Below are 16337 nucleotides of genomic sequence, written 5' to 3'. Positions count from 1 at the left end.
CGCTGCGATTACGTGTGTGTGTGTGTGTGTCCGTGTGTGTGTGTGTGTGATGGGTAGGTTTAGGGGTCGTGTTAGTGTGTGTTTGTGTGTGTGTGTGTGTGTGTGTGTGTGTGTGTGTGATGGGTAGTTTTAGGGGTCAGGTTAGTATGTGTGTGTGTGTGTGTGTGTCTCAGTTCTCTCACCCCAGTGAAGGTGCAGTTCCTCTCACTGGTCTCGATCTTCGCTGCGATTACGTGTGTGTGTGTGTGTGTGTGTGTGTCTGTGGATTGGACTGGATTAAGACTCCTGAGTCTTTGTGCTGAACACAGTCTAACCATCACTAATACCATGTTTCAATTAAAAAACAAATATAAAACCTCTTGGTTACACCCACGTTCCAAGCACTGGCATCTTCTGGATTATGTTATTGTCAGGCAGAATGATATGAGGGATGTCCTCATAACTCGAGCTATGAGTGGAGCTGAGTGCTGGACTGATCATCGGATGATTGTTGCCAAGCTTAACCTGAGGATTCGGCGGGCAGTACATCTTAGAAAGGCAGCGACGGGGAAACTGAACTGTGTAAGGCTCCAAGACACTGAAGCGCGGAACAACTATCGATGCTCTGTTGCTAGGAAGCTCCAGGACGTTGAGCTTCTTCTCAGGAGTGAAGTGGCAATTGAAAGTAAATGGAACCGTATAAGTTCATCACTTTACGACACAGCAGTTGAATCAGTTGGTAAACTTAAGAAAAAAAATCAGGATTGGTTTGATGAAAATTCCGTATATATTTCTACCCTCCTTGAAGAAATGCACAATGCCCATAAAGCCTACCTTAATGATCCATCTTCTGAATCTCTTAAGAAGGTCTGGCAATGCAATGGACTCTGCGACAACTACAGAATCAGCGGTGGACGTCTAAGGCTCAGCAGATTCAATCTTTTTCAGTTCAATCTTCAGTTCAATCTTCAGACTCGCTCTCCCAGTTTAAAACTAGATTAAAGACGCATCTCTTCAGCCAGGCATTCATATAATATTTTTAATCTTACAGTTAAATCCGGTCTCTAGTTCATAAACGCCAGAGGAGAACTGGCCCCGACTGAGCCTGGGTTCTCCCAAGGTTTTTTTTTCTCCATTGGGTCACCTGATGGAGTTTTAGGACACTATTAGGTCACTTGATGGAGTTTTTCGGTTCCTTGCCACTGTTGCCTTTGGCTTGCTCAGTTGGGGATATTTTGGGGATATTTAATTTTATCAATCAATAAATTCCACTAGAAACAAACCTTGTTGTATTATTTTAATTTAATACTGTGAAGCTGCTTTGATACAATCTGTATTGTGAAAAGCGCTATACAAATATACTTGACTTAACTTGATATAAAAACAAGGGTGATGATAGGTCTATCTGTGAAAATAGTAGGGGGATCTCACTTCTTTCAGCTGCAGGCAAAGTTCTGGCAAAGGTCATGCTCCATCGACGTGTCAATGCCATTCCTGAAAATCTACTACCAGAATCCCAAAGTGGATTCAGAAGAGGTCGAAGTACAGTGGACATGATATTTACCTCACGCCAGTTGCAGGAGAAATGTCGCGAGTAACATACGAATTTGTTCATTGCTTTTGTGGATCTTTCCAAGGCTTTTGCTACCGTACGTCGTGACCTCTTATGGAAGGTGCTTTTGCATTTTGGATGCTCTGTAAAGTTTACCACAATCTTGCGACAGTTTCATGATGGGATGACCGCCAAAGTAACATTGGGTGGATTAGAATCGGCAAACTTTGCAGTAGGTAGTGGAGTAAGGCAGGGTTGTGTTCTTGTTTAACATCTTCTTACTTTGTGTTACAAAGCTGCTGTATAAAGAAATGGAAGAGGAAAGTGGGGTTGCAGACTGGATGGTAACCTCTTTAACATCAGGAGGTTCCAGGTGGTCACAAAGCTTCAGTTGGTTCGCGTGCTGGAATTGCAGTATGCGGATGATTGTGCCCTAGTGTCACATACTCCAGAAGATCTACAGTCCACTCTTAAAGCGGCTGTTAGGGCGTACAGCAGGATGGGCTTAGATGTGAATATCAAGAAAACAGATGTCCTCTGTCAATGGTCATTGGATCCCCTACAAAAACCTCCAGTATTTACTATTTATGATTCACCACTTTCCACAGTACCACACTTCATATATCTTGGCAGTTACTGATCTGGTGATTGTAGCATGGATCAAGATATTCAACACAGGATCAAAGCAGGCATCAGAGTTTAGCAATGCTAATTTACATCTACACACAAAGATTGCTGTTTATCGGGCAATCTGCCTCGCCACTCTCCTGTATGGTTGTGAAACATGGACCATCTACGCTCGCCATCTGAAAATGTTGGAATCTTTCCACATTAAATGCCTGCAGTGTATCCTCAAAGTGAAGTGGCAGGATCGAGTGCCGTATATTGAGATCCTGAAAAAACCCAACTGTTGGAGTATAGAAGCAACACTAATGCTCTACCAGCTCAGATGGCTTGGTCATGTTGTGAGAATGCCGCCAAGTCGCCTTCCACGTAAGATACTCTACGGTCAATTACATCTTGGCTCCCGATTTTGCAGGCGGTCAAAAAAAGAGGCGGAAAGACCAACTAAAAGGCTTTCTTAAGAAGTGTGTGATAAAGCCCACATCCCTGGAAACTAGTGCAGCGAATCACACGCTCTGGCAGCAACTCTTTCAGAATGGAGTACAAAGCTACGAAGACAGGAGAACTGAACATCGCCTGACTAAAAGACATCAGAGAAAGCAGGCCATGCTTGTTCCTGCCCCCCTAAAGGCCATCAGGAGAAACTTTTACATGCCCTGTCTGTAAAAGACAGTGTGGCATCGGACTATACAGTCATCAAAGAACCCACAAATGATAGGAGAAGTCATCATCGGACGACGATGGACTACCCAGAAGAAGTGTGTGTGTGTGTGTGTCTCAGTTCTCTCACCCCAGTGAAGGTGCAGTTCCTCTCACTCGTCTCAATCTGAGTTGCGATTACATGTTTGTGTGTGTGAGTATGTGTGTGTGTGTCTCAGTTCTCTCACCCCAGTGACGCTGCAGTTCCTCTCACTGATCTCGATCTGCGCTGAGATGACGTGTGTGGTCCAGTGAGCGAGCCAGAAGTCGATGGCCACCATGAGTGTGTGTTTGCAGAGCTGAGAGAACACGAGCAGAGCGAGCAGGACCAGGCCTGCGGATCTCAGGTACGAGAACAACGAGCTCCAGGGGAGGTGGGTCCTGTGACGCAGCTCCGCCCTGAGGCTCTCCTCATCTGTGCTGGCTGAGCTGTCTGCAAACACACACAACACACACAACACACACACACACACACACACAACACAACGCCATTCAATCTCATTCTGACCGAGGTTAAGCAGAGTTCAGCCACAGATCACGCTCAGATCAGCCGGAACGAATTTTATGAAAGTGAAATGTATAATTTCGGAATTGCATTCTGTCCAAATAGTGTATATATATATATAGTGCTGGGCAACGATTAATGCACTGTGTATACTTATTTTATATAAATACACACATATGCATGTATATAATTAAGAAAAATGTATATATATATATATACATATTGTATATGTCAAGTTATTTGTCATTAACTAAAACTAAAACAATTTTTTTTTTTTAAATGTAAAAAATAAATAAAATAATAACATAAAATGAAATATAAACATTATTTTAAATAAAATGTATTTAGTAACATTTAGCTGGTTGACACCAATGGCACAGAAATGACTCAGTTCTCCTTTAAAAGTTGCAATGATCAGAGATAAACCGTCACAAGCTGATCTGGAAGCAATGATTTAATATAAACAGAGTCATTTTCTCAGAAGGAAGTTTGAATAAACATGCAGAACGATAGCAGAAATGAACTCATGCATGACGAGGAAGAGGAAGAGGAAGAGGGAGAAGTGCATCTATTTCTCAAACGCTTCATGCATGTCAAGCCTCAGACTCGCACAGGATTGTGAATGTCATCATGACCGTGGAGATAATGCAGGACGGGGTATAATGAGCACCACTAATGCCATAACAGAAGCGTATCCTTGGGTTTCTCGTGGATATAAAGCACTTTCCACCTACATACTGAACACCTCATTATTATTAAAGCTCACAGGAGCGCAGTAACGCTTTGTGTACTGTATTGTTGTCGATGCATTACATAACTCTACCACTGAAAGGAGCTTGTTGCATTATAGTGGGATCGCTGGTGGACACTGGTGTTTTTCACATCCGCGGGCTTCATGCTGTTCATCCGCTCAAAGCATTCACATGCCATTGAGTCTTTCAGACCTTTCGGTTCACTAACAGAGACATCAGCCGCTGGGTCAATCCCACGAGTCCAACACACACACACATCAGAGTCACACTGCAGAACTGAAGACAAACACACTGATCACACAACGACAGATGCACACGAGCTGACATTTCAGAAAACTGTTGGTTATGTCACCGGATAATGATCTGATAATGACCTGTCAGAGGATGAGCAAGTGTTTGGTAACACTTTACAATAAGGTGCATTAGTTAACCTCATTAGTTAGCATTAACTAATAATGCATACAGCATTTGCGAAAAAAACAATTCTAGAATATTGGTTTAATTCAGAGATAAATTTACTGAAACACTGGTTGTTGAATGTGCAATCAATGGCTAATTTAGAATACTCAACAGCCAGATTTAACCGGGCAAAGCCCCAAACTGTGTCGGACTGGGGATATTTGGTTGTTGAACTGAATATGCTCCTTAAAGGACTATAACATGTGTTTATTTGTTTTCTTTTTAATTTTATGGGCCCATCTTCTCTTTTGTCTTTTATGTTACTGGTATTAAGTGTGTGCATATGTTTCCCTTGGTTTTGACTTTTTTTTGACGGTTAGTGTTTGAGTGCTGTTTTGTCTATGTTTATGTTAACTTTCAATAAAAAGTTAATCACAAAAAAATAATGCATACAGCATTTATTCATATTTGTTACTAATATTTACTAATGCTTTATTAAAATCTTAACTTTAGTTAATGCACTGGGAACTAACATGAACAAACAATGAACAGCTTCACTAACATTAACAAAGATGAACAAATACAGTAACAAATGTATTGTTAATGGTTAGCATTAAATAATGTTAACTAATGAACCTTTTTGTAAAGTGTTACCATTGTTTTAGAGTATTGCACCTAAAAACACACTAATAATACAGGTTCAATATACCCCTGATGTGTGATAATAACAGAGGCTCAGCACATCTTGCTGACGGCGAGTTTCACACCTGAGTTTCTCATGCTTTACCTTCGTCCTCGTCCTCCGTGGCCAGAGTGTCTCTGGAGTACATGGCCCGTCTGAAGCTCTTCCTCTTCAGTTCTGTGCTGTTCTCCTGACGAATCACAAAACACTGCATTAGTCAAACACAGTCCAACACAGGACATGAAGAAATCAAAGAAATGCACTGATTTATTTAGTTAACTTAGAAGAACATCACATCAAAGAGGCATTTCATATATATATACATACATAACTTTATTTAATGTATTAAATAAATAAAATAGCTTTATTTTTTATGTGATTTTTAGAAGAACATCATATCAAAGAAGCATTTTTTTTATAAATCAATTAATTAATTAAAAATAATATAATATAATATATAATATAATAATTTTATTCTAAAAGAACTTTGTCAAATATTTTTAATAAATAAATTAATCAAATATATATTATTTTAGAAGAACATCATATCAAATATTTCATAAATACATTAATAAAAATAAATAAATCTGCATTTATTTATTTCATTTTAAATTAACATCATATCAAAGAAGCATTTTTATAATTAAATTAATTATACACATTTATTAAATACACTAATTTACTGTATTTAATAAATAAATTACAAGTACTGACATTTATTTTTAGAAGAACATTATATCAAAGAAGAATTTAATATTTAAGAATAAAATAAATAAAATAATACAAAATAAAATAAATATTTATTTTATTTTATTTTATTTTACATGAACTTCATATCAAAATAAATACATTAATTACTGCATTTACTTAAAAAAATATATTTATATATTTATATATTGTATTTATTTTTGAATATCAAAGATCATATCGAATAATTATTTTTATAAATACATTCATTAATAAAAAATAAAAAATAAAAAATAAATATATATATATATAGACTATATACAAACAGTGAGTTCATTTATTGTCACTGTAATTAACAAAGTGTTGTCATTTTTTTGTAAACATTTTGAGGAACACTGAATCTGAATGAATTAATGTCTAATAAAGGTTGGTTTAAAGCACTTAATTAATGTCATTTCCCGGTATTCCTATTCTAAAGCGAGAGCTGTTTGTGATTAATAAGTTAATATTTTTTATATTATAAATTATATACATACATCAATATTATTATCATTAAATTTATTTTAGAAGAACATCATATCAAAGACGTTTTTAATGTATGTGTTTACTTTGTTCTGTCTGTTCATCAGGGTTCTCCACTGCTCGAACAGCTCGGGTTCGGCACACTGGATGTCCTTCAGGGTTCCCTGGGTCTGGACCGTCCCGTCCCGCATCGCGATGATCTGTGCCATCAATGCAATCAAAACACACTTTATAAAACTGGCCAACACAGATCAACACAAGTCAAGTTAACACATATACTGATCATTATGGAATGCCAAAGCTGACATAATAATAAATAAATACATACATACATAAATATACAAAGAAATGTAAATGAATAAATGAGTAGGCCTATTTATACTTTTATTTCCTTTTTTATGTACAGTATAACTGTATTTTTTCCACTTTTTTTAATTAAATTATTTATGCATTTATGTATTTCCCCTTTAATTTATTTTCACATTTATTGATGTATATATGTATTTCATTTCTTCGTATATTTCTTTATGAATTTCTTTATAATTTTTTTTTTATTTTTTTATTTTTTTTACACTTCTTCGTATATTTATTTATGTACTTATTTATTTATTATTATGTCAGCTTTAGCATTCCATAGATAATATGTATGCTTCGGATGCTTTTTTAATTGCTCTGAAAATGCATAAATTATAAATTATGCCTTCCCAAAAAGTCCATAAGACTTCTGCAGCTCATACAGAACGCTGCCGCCAGGATTCTGAGCAGAACCAGAACATATGAACACATCACACCAGTCCTCAGGTCTTTACACTGGCTCCCAGTTAGATTCAGGATTGATTTTAAAGTATTATTACTGGTATATAAATCATTCAATGGCCTAGGACCTCAATATATTGCAGATATGCTCACTGAATATAAACCCAACAGATCACTCAGATCATTAGGATCATATCAGCTAGAAATACCAAGGGTTCACTCTAAGCATGGCGAGTCTGCTTTAGCTATTATGCTGGAACAGCTTCCAGAGGAGATCAGATGTGCTCCTACTGTAGTCCAGACTCAAAACACATCTGTTTAGCTGTGCATTTACTGAATGAGCACTGTGCCACTGTTCGTCCGACTTTACTGTACTGTACTGTATTTTATTTTTCTAAACTGTTTTAATTATTCTTATTTCTTTTTATTATTTAAATTTCTTCTATGTAAAGCACTTTGAATTGCCATTGTGTATGAAATGTGCTATATAAATAAACTTGCCTTGCCTTACGTATATTCCACAGTTTGACCCATTCAGGCCTACTTATGGAATGACTGCAAACGTCATAGGCCATAATAAAAATAAAAATAATAAAACTGACATATTAAAGGTAGGGTAGGTAATCCTGTTCAGAAACACTTTTTTTTATACTGGGTGAAATGGTCCTTCCATCCTGAGAGTAGTCAATACATTATGTGTTCAGAAAAAGGAATGAAAAAAATCAGACCTCTGTAGCAGCTGCAGGACAGTAAAAACTCTGACCAATCACTGCCATTCGGTGCGAATGTAAAGAACCAATCAGATGCCTTCATGTCTCGTGCCCGAGCCCCACTGCGCGCGCTGCCCTGCGTGCACTCATCACATGTCACCGTTCCCAGAAATATTCAGCTCAAAGCACCTGCATATGCAGTCAGCGAAGGCAAACAAGGCAAAAACTACTTCCTCGGACCCTGCCCGCACTCTTGAACGACCTCCTCTGCTTCGCCCTCAACCCCGGACCTGTCCTCGAACCGACGATGCGGTACTTGTCTCCGGACTCGGAGTGTACGTTAGTCTTCATTAGAGTCAACAATGTTTTCATCATGGAAACTCTTACATGCAAAACACCGTATATGTTATGAATCTTACACGAAATTCACCTTCATCACAGTGTAACTGATGGTAATGGGAAAACGTGTATCAATGCAACCTGTGTTTAGTTTTGCCTTATAAATATAGCTCGTTACCGAATGAAACTTTACCATTATTGATATGCTAGCTTGATAGTGAGTACTAAAAGAAATCTTATTTGTTTATATTCATATTGATAAAGTTAGGTATTTTATTAATTACATGTGATTCTGACATGATGTCACTGTATGTACTGCGCTCCTTCCTCTCCACTCGTCTCAGGTAATAAATGCGTCTTGTTCCAGCCTGAGCGTTTGGCGTCGCGCGTTCATGTGTTTTGGGGGCGTGGCTTTGGAAGGAGCTCAGAAGGGAGGGGGTGGGAGTGAATGGAAATAATGAGCTGTGTTTATTGCAGATTAAAAGGTCTACAGTCACTCGATTTTTATATTTTCTTTTTCAGAGTACTTACATTTTAATTATGTATTGGTATATAAAGACAGTTTAAACAAATTTGGAATGTTTTTTTTTTAGAAAAATCCTACCTACCCTGCCTTTAATTAGTCAATCATGTAATTCAACACATTGTAAAAAGCTAAAAAGCTCCCTACCCAGTCTGCATGAGGTAAATACTGCAGTTTGTGAGTGACCAGGACAACGGTCCTCTTTTCCTGCCGGAGGAACTTGAGGATCCCTTCATGCATGAGATGATCGCTGAGGTGAATGTCCAGAGCTGAAAACGGGTCGTCCTGAAAGTGAAGGTTATGGGGCTTATTTTACTGGATGAGGCTTTAGAAAGTGTGCCGAACGTAACGTTTCTCAGGACTCACCAGGAAAACCACATTGGTCTGCTGGTACAGCGCTCGAGCCACGCTGATCCGCTGACGCTGGCCTCCGGAGAGGATGATGCCCTGGACCCGGGACATCAACACCGGTTCAGACTAGGGGTGGAACGGGTCACAGTTGATCCGTGATCCGTACGGATCAGGTCACACGGTTCGGCGCGCATGTGATTCGCGGATTAACTGCTAAATTTAACCATCATAGAGTGAAAGTTTATACTCGCATGTTATCTGTGCGCAGAGAGAGAGAGAGAGAGAGAGAGAGAGAGAGATAGAGAGAGAGAGAGAGAGAGAGAGAATAGAGAGATAGTGGAGACAGATGAACACTTCCTGATACACTGTGATCACTATCACAGTATTAGATCGGACTATTTCACTAGATTCCAACAACTAGAACCACATTTTATGGCATTACCAAATTCAGCTGTAGCTCAATCACAACAGCAGCAAAATATGTAACAGCCACAAACTACGAGAGTCAGCCAGTGGACAAAACTACAGTCAGAATCATTCTCATCTTGTCTGAATGTTGGTACAAATGTACAAAGGTGTTTTTTTTTTGTTTTGTTTTTGTTTTTTTTGTTTAAGTATTCATCCATTTGTTTACTGATTGATTTATTGACTTTATTGATTATTTGTTCATTACTTATGTAATGGCCAATGCTTTGGCAATACTGTACAAGTCATGCCAATGGCAATAAAGCTCATTTGAATTTGAGAGAGAGAGAGAGAGAGAGAGAGAGAGAGAGAGAAAGTGAGAGAGAGTTTCAGACAGCGCTTGAACACCGAATTGATTCCTCTTTCGCGTTTCCTTGCCCTTGAATGGACACATACACACAAAATCCCCGTCTAAATCCCCGTCTCATTAGTGAACAGCTGAGAAAGAAACCGGATGTTTGTCAGTTTGTTCTGTCTTAAAGTGACAGCAGCCTAATATTCCTGCTATTGTCTGTCTCATTAATGTTAATAAAACAACAAAATACAGCTTTAACAAAGATGAACCTATATTTAATTTATACAGTGAACAAATAGTGTTATTTTTCATATAGGCTTAATTATTAATTTCTGTATCTGAATACTGTTTTGCTGTGTTTTGTATTTAGACTACTTATAAATATATTTACAAAAAAAATAATTATACTGTATATTCAATTTTATTTTTTTTCAATTAAAAAAAGGTTCTTTAATGTCATTCACCATCGTTTTGAGGCTCTTTTTTTCCCAAAGTATCGGTTCAGGCCGTTTTAAAAGTATCAATTTGGTATCAGTATCGAAAAAAACCCAAACGATACCCAACCCTATATATATATATATATATATATATACTTTTTAACTGATGGCTCAAAAAGCGTAAATGATCCGAACCGTGAATTGTGTGATCCGTTCCACCACTACTTCAGACAGATATAAGCAGAATATGAGCAGAATATGTGTTTGGATTAGTTTGTTAGACGTACCCTCTCTCCAATCATCGTCTGATCTCCCTGTGGAAGTGTGTCGACGTCGGGCTGAAGCTGACAGACCTCCATCACCTCCTTATATCTGACCAACAACAGCTCAATCATTACACACTCTCAAACAGTTTACAAGCTTTTCACATAGAACTGTCAATACAACACATCAGTAGTAGCAGTAGTTTTTATTTTCTATTGGGCTCATAAAGGAATATTTAAAGTTAGCTTTAAGGTAGTTCAAAATGATGAAACTACAGTACTCCGCAATTTTTTTTATAAATAAATAAACAGCAATTAAAACAGATTATTGGAGTATGTTTTACAAGAAAATACTATTTTAGTCTTTCTACTTCAAAACTTTGTTTTATTCAATGTGTTACTTGCCGTTTCTTTGAATTTTTTTTGTGAAAATTCACTAGCAATTTCTGAGTTAAAATTGTTTCGAAGTAAATTCAACTATATATATATATATATATATATATAGTCAAATACGCATAGACTTAAAAAAAAAAAAAAAAAAAAAACCTTAAACTTATTTTATTTCATCTAGTTGCCAAGCTGCTTACATTTAAGTTGAAGTTCTAAAATAACTAAAACTAAATAAACTAGGATACAAATAAATGGCAACTATATAGACAACAATGATTACAATTATTACAACTTTTACTATTAAAATTAAAACAGAAAATTTTAAAACAAAATCTAATCTATCATTGATAGTAAAATAGCACTGAACTTCACGTTTGTAAATGGAGAACTGTAAGAGAAGCTCCTGCACAGATACTCTAACATAAAACCTCGTGGACAAGCTCTAATATTTGTTTCCCGCTGACAACACTGCCCTTTGGGAATCCCATTGAAATCCCACTGTTTTTTCCCGGTTGTTAATCTGTAAAGCAGACAAAACCATTTTTCTTCCGCCTCTGGCCCGAGGGTAAAACCAGTCTTTGTGTTTGTGCAGTTTTCATCCACACACATCTGTCACATGACTGAACATCAGGAGTTCGGGACATGATGGGATACATTAGGGAATCACAGGGATCTGTGTGCGGTGGGGGTGTAACGATTCCTCATGTCATCATTGTGTGTGTAAATGAATAGGCTTGGACTATAAATAGAGACACCAGAATAAACATATTCATGATTCTGAAGCTGAAACTACAGAATTATCTCTGTCACTAGCCGCGGTTTCCATTACCCTACAAATTGCGCAAATTGAAATTGTGAATTGAAAATACGCCCAATGGAAACACGTCAATTTTGCAAAAATTCCATTTATCGCAAAGAAGTTTTCACGCTCGCATGAGGAGGTTTTTCAGGCAATTTGAAAAAGAAATATTTCGCAAAACTGCAATGGAAACAGTTTTTGCGCATTTACAGTCACCTGACGTAGACGGCGCGGTGTGTTTGGACAGAATACGAGACTCATTATAAATTCATATAAGACAAAAGAATTACAGGAATAATGGATTCTAAACCTCAAATAAATGCCACAATCAATACCTCGAAGCAGAACTGAGGGAGAAACACCCAGAAACACCTCATATGTGCCGCTCACAAGTATAATAAGGGTCGTTCCTCACCATTAATGCTTGGAAAACACACACACATCTCCTTCCATTAATAATAATGGCCAGTGCAGAGACGTCCGTTGCCATGGTTTTTGGAAAGATTTTACTTATCGCGAGAGGAAAAAATGAAGTTTTAGTCGCATAACATCGGCTAATGGAAACACTGTAATTTCGCAATAGTTTTTTGTCGAAATTTAGAAGAAAAAAAATTCGCTAAAGTTTTGCGCAAATCTGTAATGGAAACGCGCCTACTGACTAGATATATTTAAAATAATGTAGGACACTTTTTAACCAGTAACATCAGACATTTGGCGTTATCAGGACCAACAAATATTTCCCCATTGCATTATTATACATTATATTCAACATTATCAAAACATTTTCAAACTCTGAAAACTTGCATTTTTTCTCACACAGTAAGTTTTATTTTGGCTGAACCATTCACAATACATATTGTCACTATCCACGATACTTGTTGTTGTATTTTTGTATCGCGATATATTGTGACATGATATATTGTTGCAGCCCTAGTGTGTGGGATACCTCTTCTCATTGGGAGCCGTGTCGAACAGGATGTTCTCCTCAACGGTGGCGTTTAAGAGCCAAGGCCTCTGGGAAGCGTAGGCTACCGAACCTCTCTTCCTGAAAAACACAAAACACCCTGAAAACACGGGAAAACACGCAGGATCGGGACAGAATGCTGTGAAAATAAATTAAATAATAATGTAGTTACGGCAGTGACGGCCTTCCACTCGTATGATGAGCTCTGTCAGACAAAAGAGAAATAAGATGAATAATTCTGATGAATGATTTAAATAAAAGCTAATACAGAAATCATATATATTGATAAATCAAATCAATAATATATTATACCTCACATTTTCTTCTGAATCACTCTTGGGCAAACTGTGAGAAAATGAAGCAGTAATTATATGCAATCCAATACAATATCTAAAAATGCAAAAATTAAACACAAAATGATTACAGTTGTTACAGTTTTTACTAAAATTATGAATTCGATTTTATTGTTTTGTTTTAATTTTAGTTTATTTTTTTGGTAATTTTGTTACTTTTGTTACTTTTGTCATTTTCTATTAGTTTTATTATATTATATGATTATTTAAATGTTATGGTAACACTTTACAATAAGGTTCCATTAGTTAAGGTTAGTTAATGCCTCAACTAAAATTAACTAACAATAAGCAATACATTAGTTACACTTATTAATCTTTGTTAATATTAATTAATAAAAAAACTAAGTTAGAGAAAAATATTTTGTCAAGAAGAATATAATTGCACTCTCACTTCAGTACTGTAATACGACGACTACATTCACAATATAGCATGGCCTCTCGTCACTTTAATGTTGTTTTCACCTGTTCCATGTGATGTTTCCAGAAATCTTCTGCATTTCTCCCAGTGCCGCCAGTAAGAGAGAGGATTTCCCACATCCCACCTGCCCTACGATCATCGTCAGCTGCCCTGAGACGCGGAGAGAGAGAAAACACTGTTACTCGTCCCGTTAAACACGTGAGTACAACACTACAGAAACTGTAACTCGTCCCGTAACACACACGAGTACAACACTACAGAAACTGTTACTCGTCCCGTTAAACACGCGAATACAACACTACAGAAACTGTTACTCGTCCCGTAACACACGAGTACAACACTACAGAAACTGTTACCCGTCTCGTTAAACACGCGAGTACAACACTACAGAAACTGTTACTCGTCCCGTTAAACACGTGAGTACAACACTACAGAAACTGTAACTCGTCCCGTAACACACACGAGTACAACACTACAGAAACTGTTACTCGTCCCGTTAAACACGCGAATACAACACTACAGAAACTGTTACTCGTCCCGTAACACACGAGTACAACACTACAGAAACTGTTACCCGTCTCGTTAAACACGCGAGTACAACACTACAGAAACTGTTACCCGTCTCGTTAAACACGTGAGTACAACACTACAGAAACTGTAACTCGTCCCGTAACACACACGAGTACACTACAGAAACTGTTACTCGTCCCGTTAAACACGCGAATACAACACTACAGAAACTGTTACTCGTCCCGTAACACACGAGTACAACACTACAGAAACTGTTACCCGTCTCGTTAAACACACGAGTACAACACTACAAAAACTGTTACCCGTCTCGTTAAACACGCGAGTACAACACTACAGAAACTGTTACTCGTCCCGTAACACATGAGTACAACACTACAGAAACTGTTACTCGTCCCGTAACACACACGAGTACAACACTACAAAAACTGTTACCCGTCTCGTTAAACACGCGAGTACAACACTGCAGAAACTGTTACTCGTCCCGTAACACACGAGTACAACACTACAGAAACTGTTACCCGTCTCGTTAAACACGCGCATACAACACTACAGAAACTGTTACTCGTCCCGTAACACACGAGTACAACACTACAGAAACTGTTACTCGTCTCGTTAAACACGCGAGTACAACACTACAGAAACTGTTACTCGTCCCGTTAAACACGCGAGTACAACACTACAGAAACTGTTACCCGTCCCGTTAAACACGCGAGTACAACACTACAGAAACTGTTACTCGTCCCGTTAAACACGTGAGTACAGCACTACAGAAACTGTAACTCGTCCCGTAACACACACGAGTACAACACTACAGAAACTGTTACTCGTCCCGTTAAACACGTGAGTACAGCACTACAGAAACTGTAACTCGTCCCGTAACACACACGAGTACAACACTACAGAAACTGTTACTCGTCCCGTTAAACACGTGAGTACAGCACTACAGAAACTGTAACTCGTCCCGTAACACACACGAGTGCAACACTACAGAAACTGTTACTCGTCCTGTTAAACACGCGAGTACAACACTACAGAAACTGTTACCCGTCCCGTTAAACACGTGAGTACAGCACTACAGAAACTGTAACTCGTCCCGTAACACACACGAGTACAACACTACAGAAACTGTTACTCGTCCCATTAAACACGCAAGTACAACACTACAGAAACTGTTACTCGTCCCGTTAAACACGCGAGTACAACACTACAGAAACTGTTACCCGTCTCGTTAAACACGCGAGTACAACACTACAGAAACTGTTACTCGTCCCGTTAAACACGTGAGTACAACACTACAGAAACTGTTACTCGTCCCGTTAAACACGTGAGTACAACACTACAGAAACTGTAACTCGTCCCGTAACACACACGAGTACAACACTACAGAAACTGTTACTCGTCTCGTTAAACACGCAAGTACAACACTACAGAAACTGTAACTCGTCCCGTTAAACACGCGATTACAACACTACAGAAACTGTAACTCGTCCCGTAACACACACGAGTGCAACCCTACAGAAACTGTTACTCGTCCTGTTAAACACGCGAGTACAACACTACAGAAACTGTTACTCGTCCCGTTAAACACGTGAGTACAACACTACAGAAACTGTAACTCGTCCCGTAACACACACGAGTACAACACTACAGAAACTGTTACTCGTCCCATTAAACACGTGAGTACAACACTACAGAAACTGTAACTCGTCCCGTAACACACACGAGTACAACACTACAGAAACTGTTACTCGTCCCGTTAAACACGCGAATACAACACTACAGAAACTGTTACTCGTCCCGTAACACACGAGTACAACACTACAGAAACTGTTACCCGTCTCGTTAAACACGCGAGTACAACACTACAGAAACTGTAACTCGTCCCGTAACACACACGAGTACAACACTACAGAAACTGTTACTCGTCCCGTTAAACACGCGAATACAACACTACAGAAACTGTTACTCGTCCCGTAACACACGAGTACAACACTACAGAAACTGTTACCCGTCCCGTTAAACACGCGAGTACAACACTACAGAAACTGTTACCCGTCTCGTTAAACACGTGAGTACAACACTACAGAAACTGTTACCCGTCTCGTTAAACACGTGAGTACAACACTACAGAAACTGTAACTCGTCCCGTAACACACACGAGTACACTACAGAAACTGTTACTCGTCCCGTTAAACACGCGAATACAACACTACAGAAACTGTTACTCGTCCCGTAACACACGAGTACAACACTACAAAAACTGTTACCCGTCTCGTTAAACACACGAGTACAACACTACAGAAACTGTTACCCGTCTCGTTAAACACGCGAGTACAACACTA

General features: G+C 38.2%; 1 protein-coding gene across 2 annotated transcripts in view; it reads right to left on the bottom strand.

Moving 5' to 3' along the window:
* The window catches only part of abcc8b (ATP-binding cassette, sub-family C (CFTR/MRP), member 8b), a 69344-nt gene that overhangs the window by 16270 nt on the left and 36737 nt on the right, over positions 1-16337 (bottom strand). The window contains exons 17-26 of one of the 2 annotated variants that reach the window (XM_084409755.1): positions 13509-13614; positions 13006-13038; positions 12866-12898; positions 12676-12774; positions 10565-10649; positions 9096-9206; positions 8877-9014; positions 6488-6601; positions 5298-5382; positions 3043-3287 (exon numbers count right to left, since the gene is read on the bottom strand). In XM_084409755.1, the coding sequence (XP_084265881.1) occupies positions 3043-3287; positions 5298-5382; positions 6488-6601; positions 8877-9014; positions 9096-9206; positions 10565-10649; positions 12676-12774; positions 12866-12898; positions 13006-13038; positions 13509-13614 (1049 nt within the window). The remainder of the gene's footprint in view (positions 1-3042; positions 3288-5297; positions 5383-6487; positions 6602-8876; positions 9015-9095; positions 9207-10564; positions 10650-12675; positions 12775-12865; positions 12899-13005; positions 13039-13508; positions 13615-16337) is intronic. The other variant, XM_084409756.1, reaches the window with a different exon arrangement.

This window comes from Rutilus rutilus, assembly GCF_951802725.1.
Source record: "Rutilus rutilus genome assembly, chromosome: 5".
Classification (NCBI taxonomy): domain Eukaryota; kingdom Metazoa; phylum Chordata; class Actinopteri; order Cypriniformes; family Leuciscidae; genus Rutilus; species Rutilus rutilus.
The sequence above is the reverse complement of the archived record's forward strand: the minus strand, read 5'-3'. Positions and strand labels throughout refer to the sequence as shown.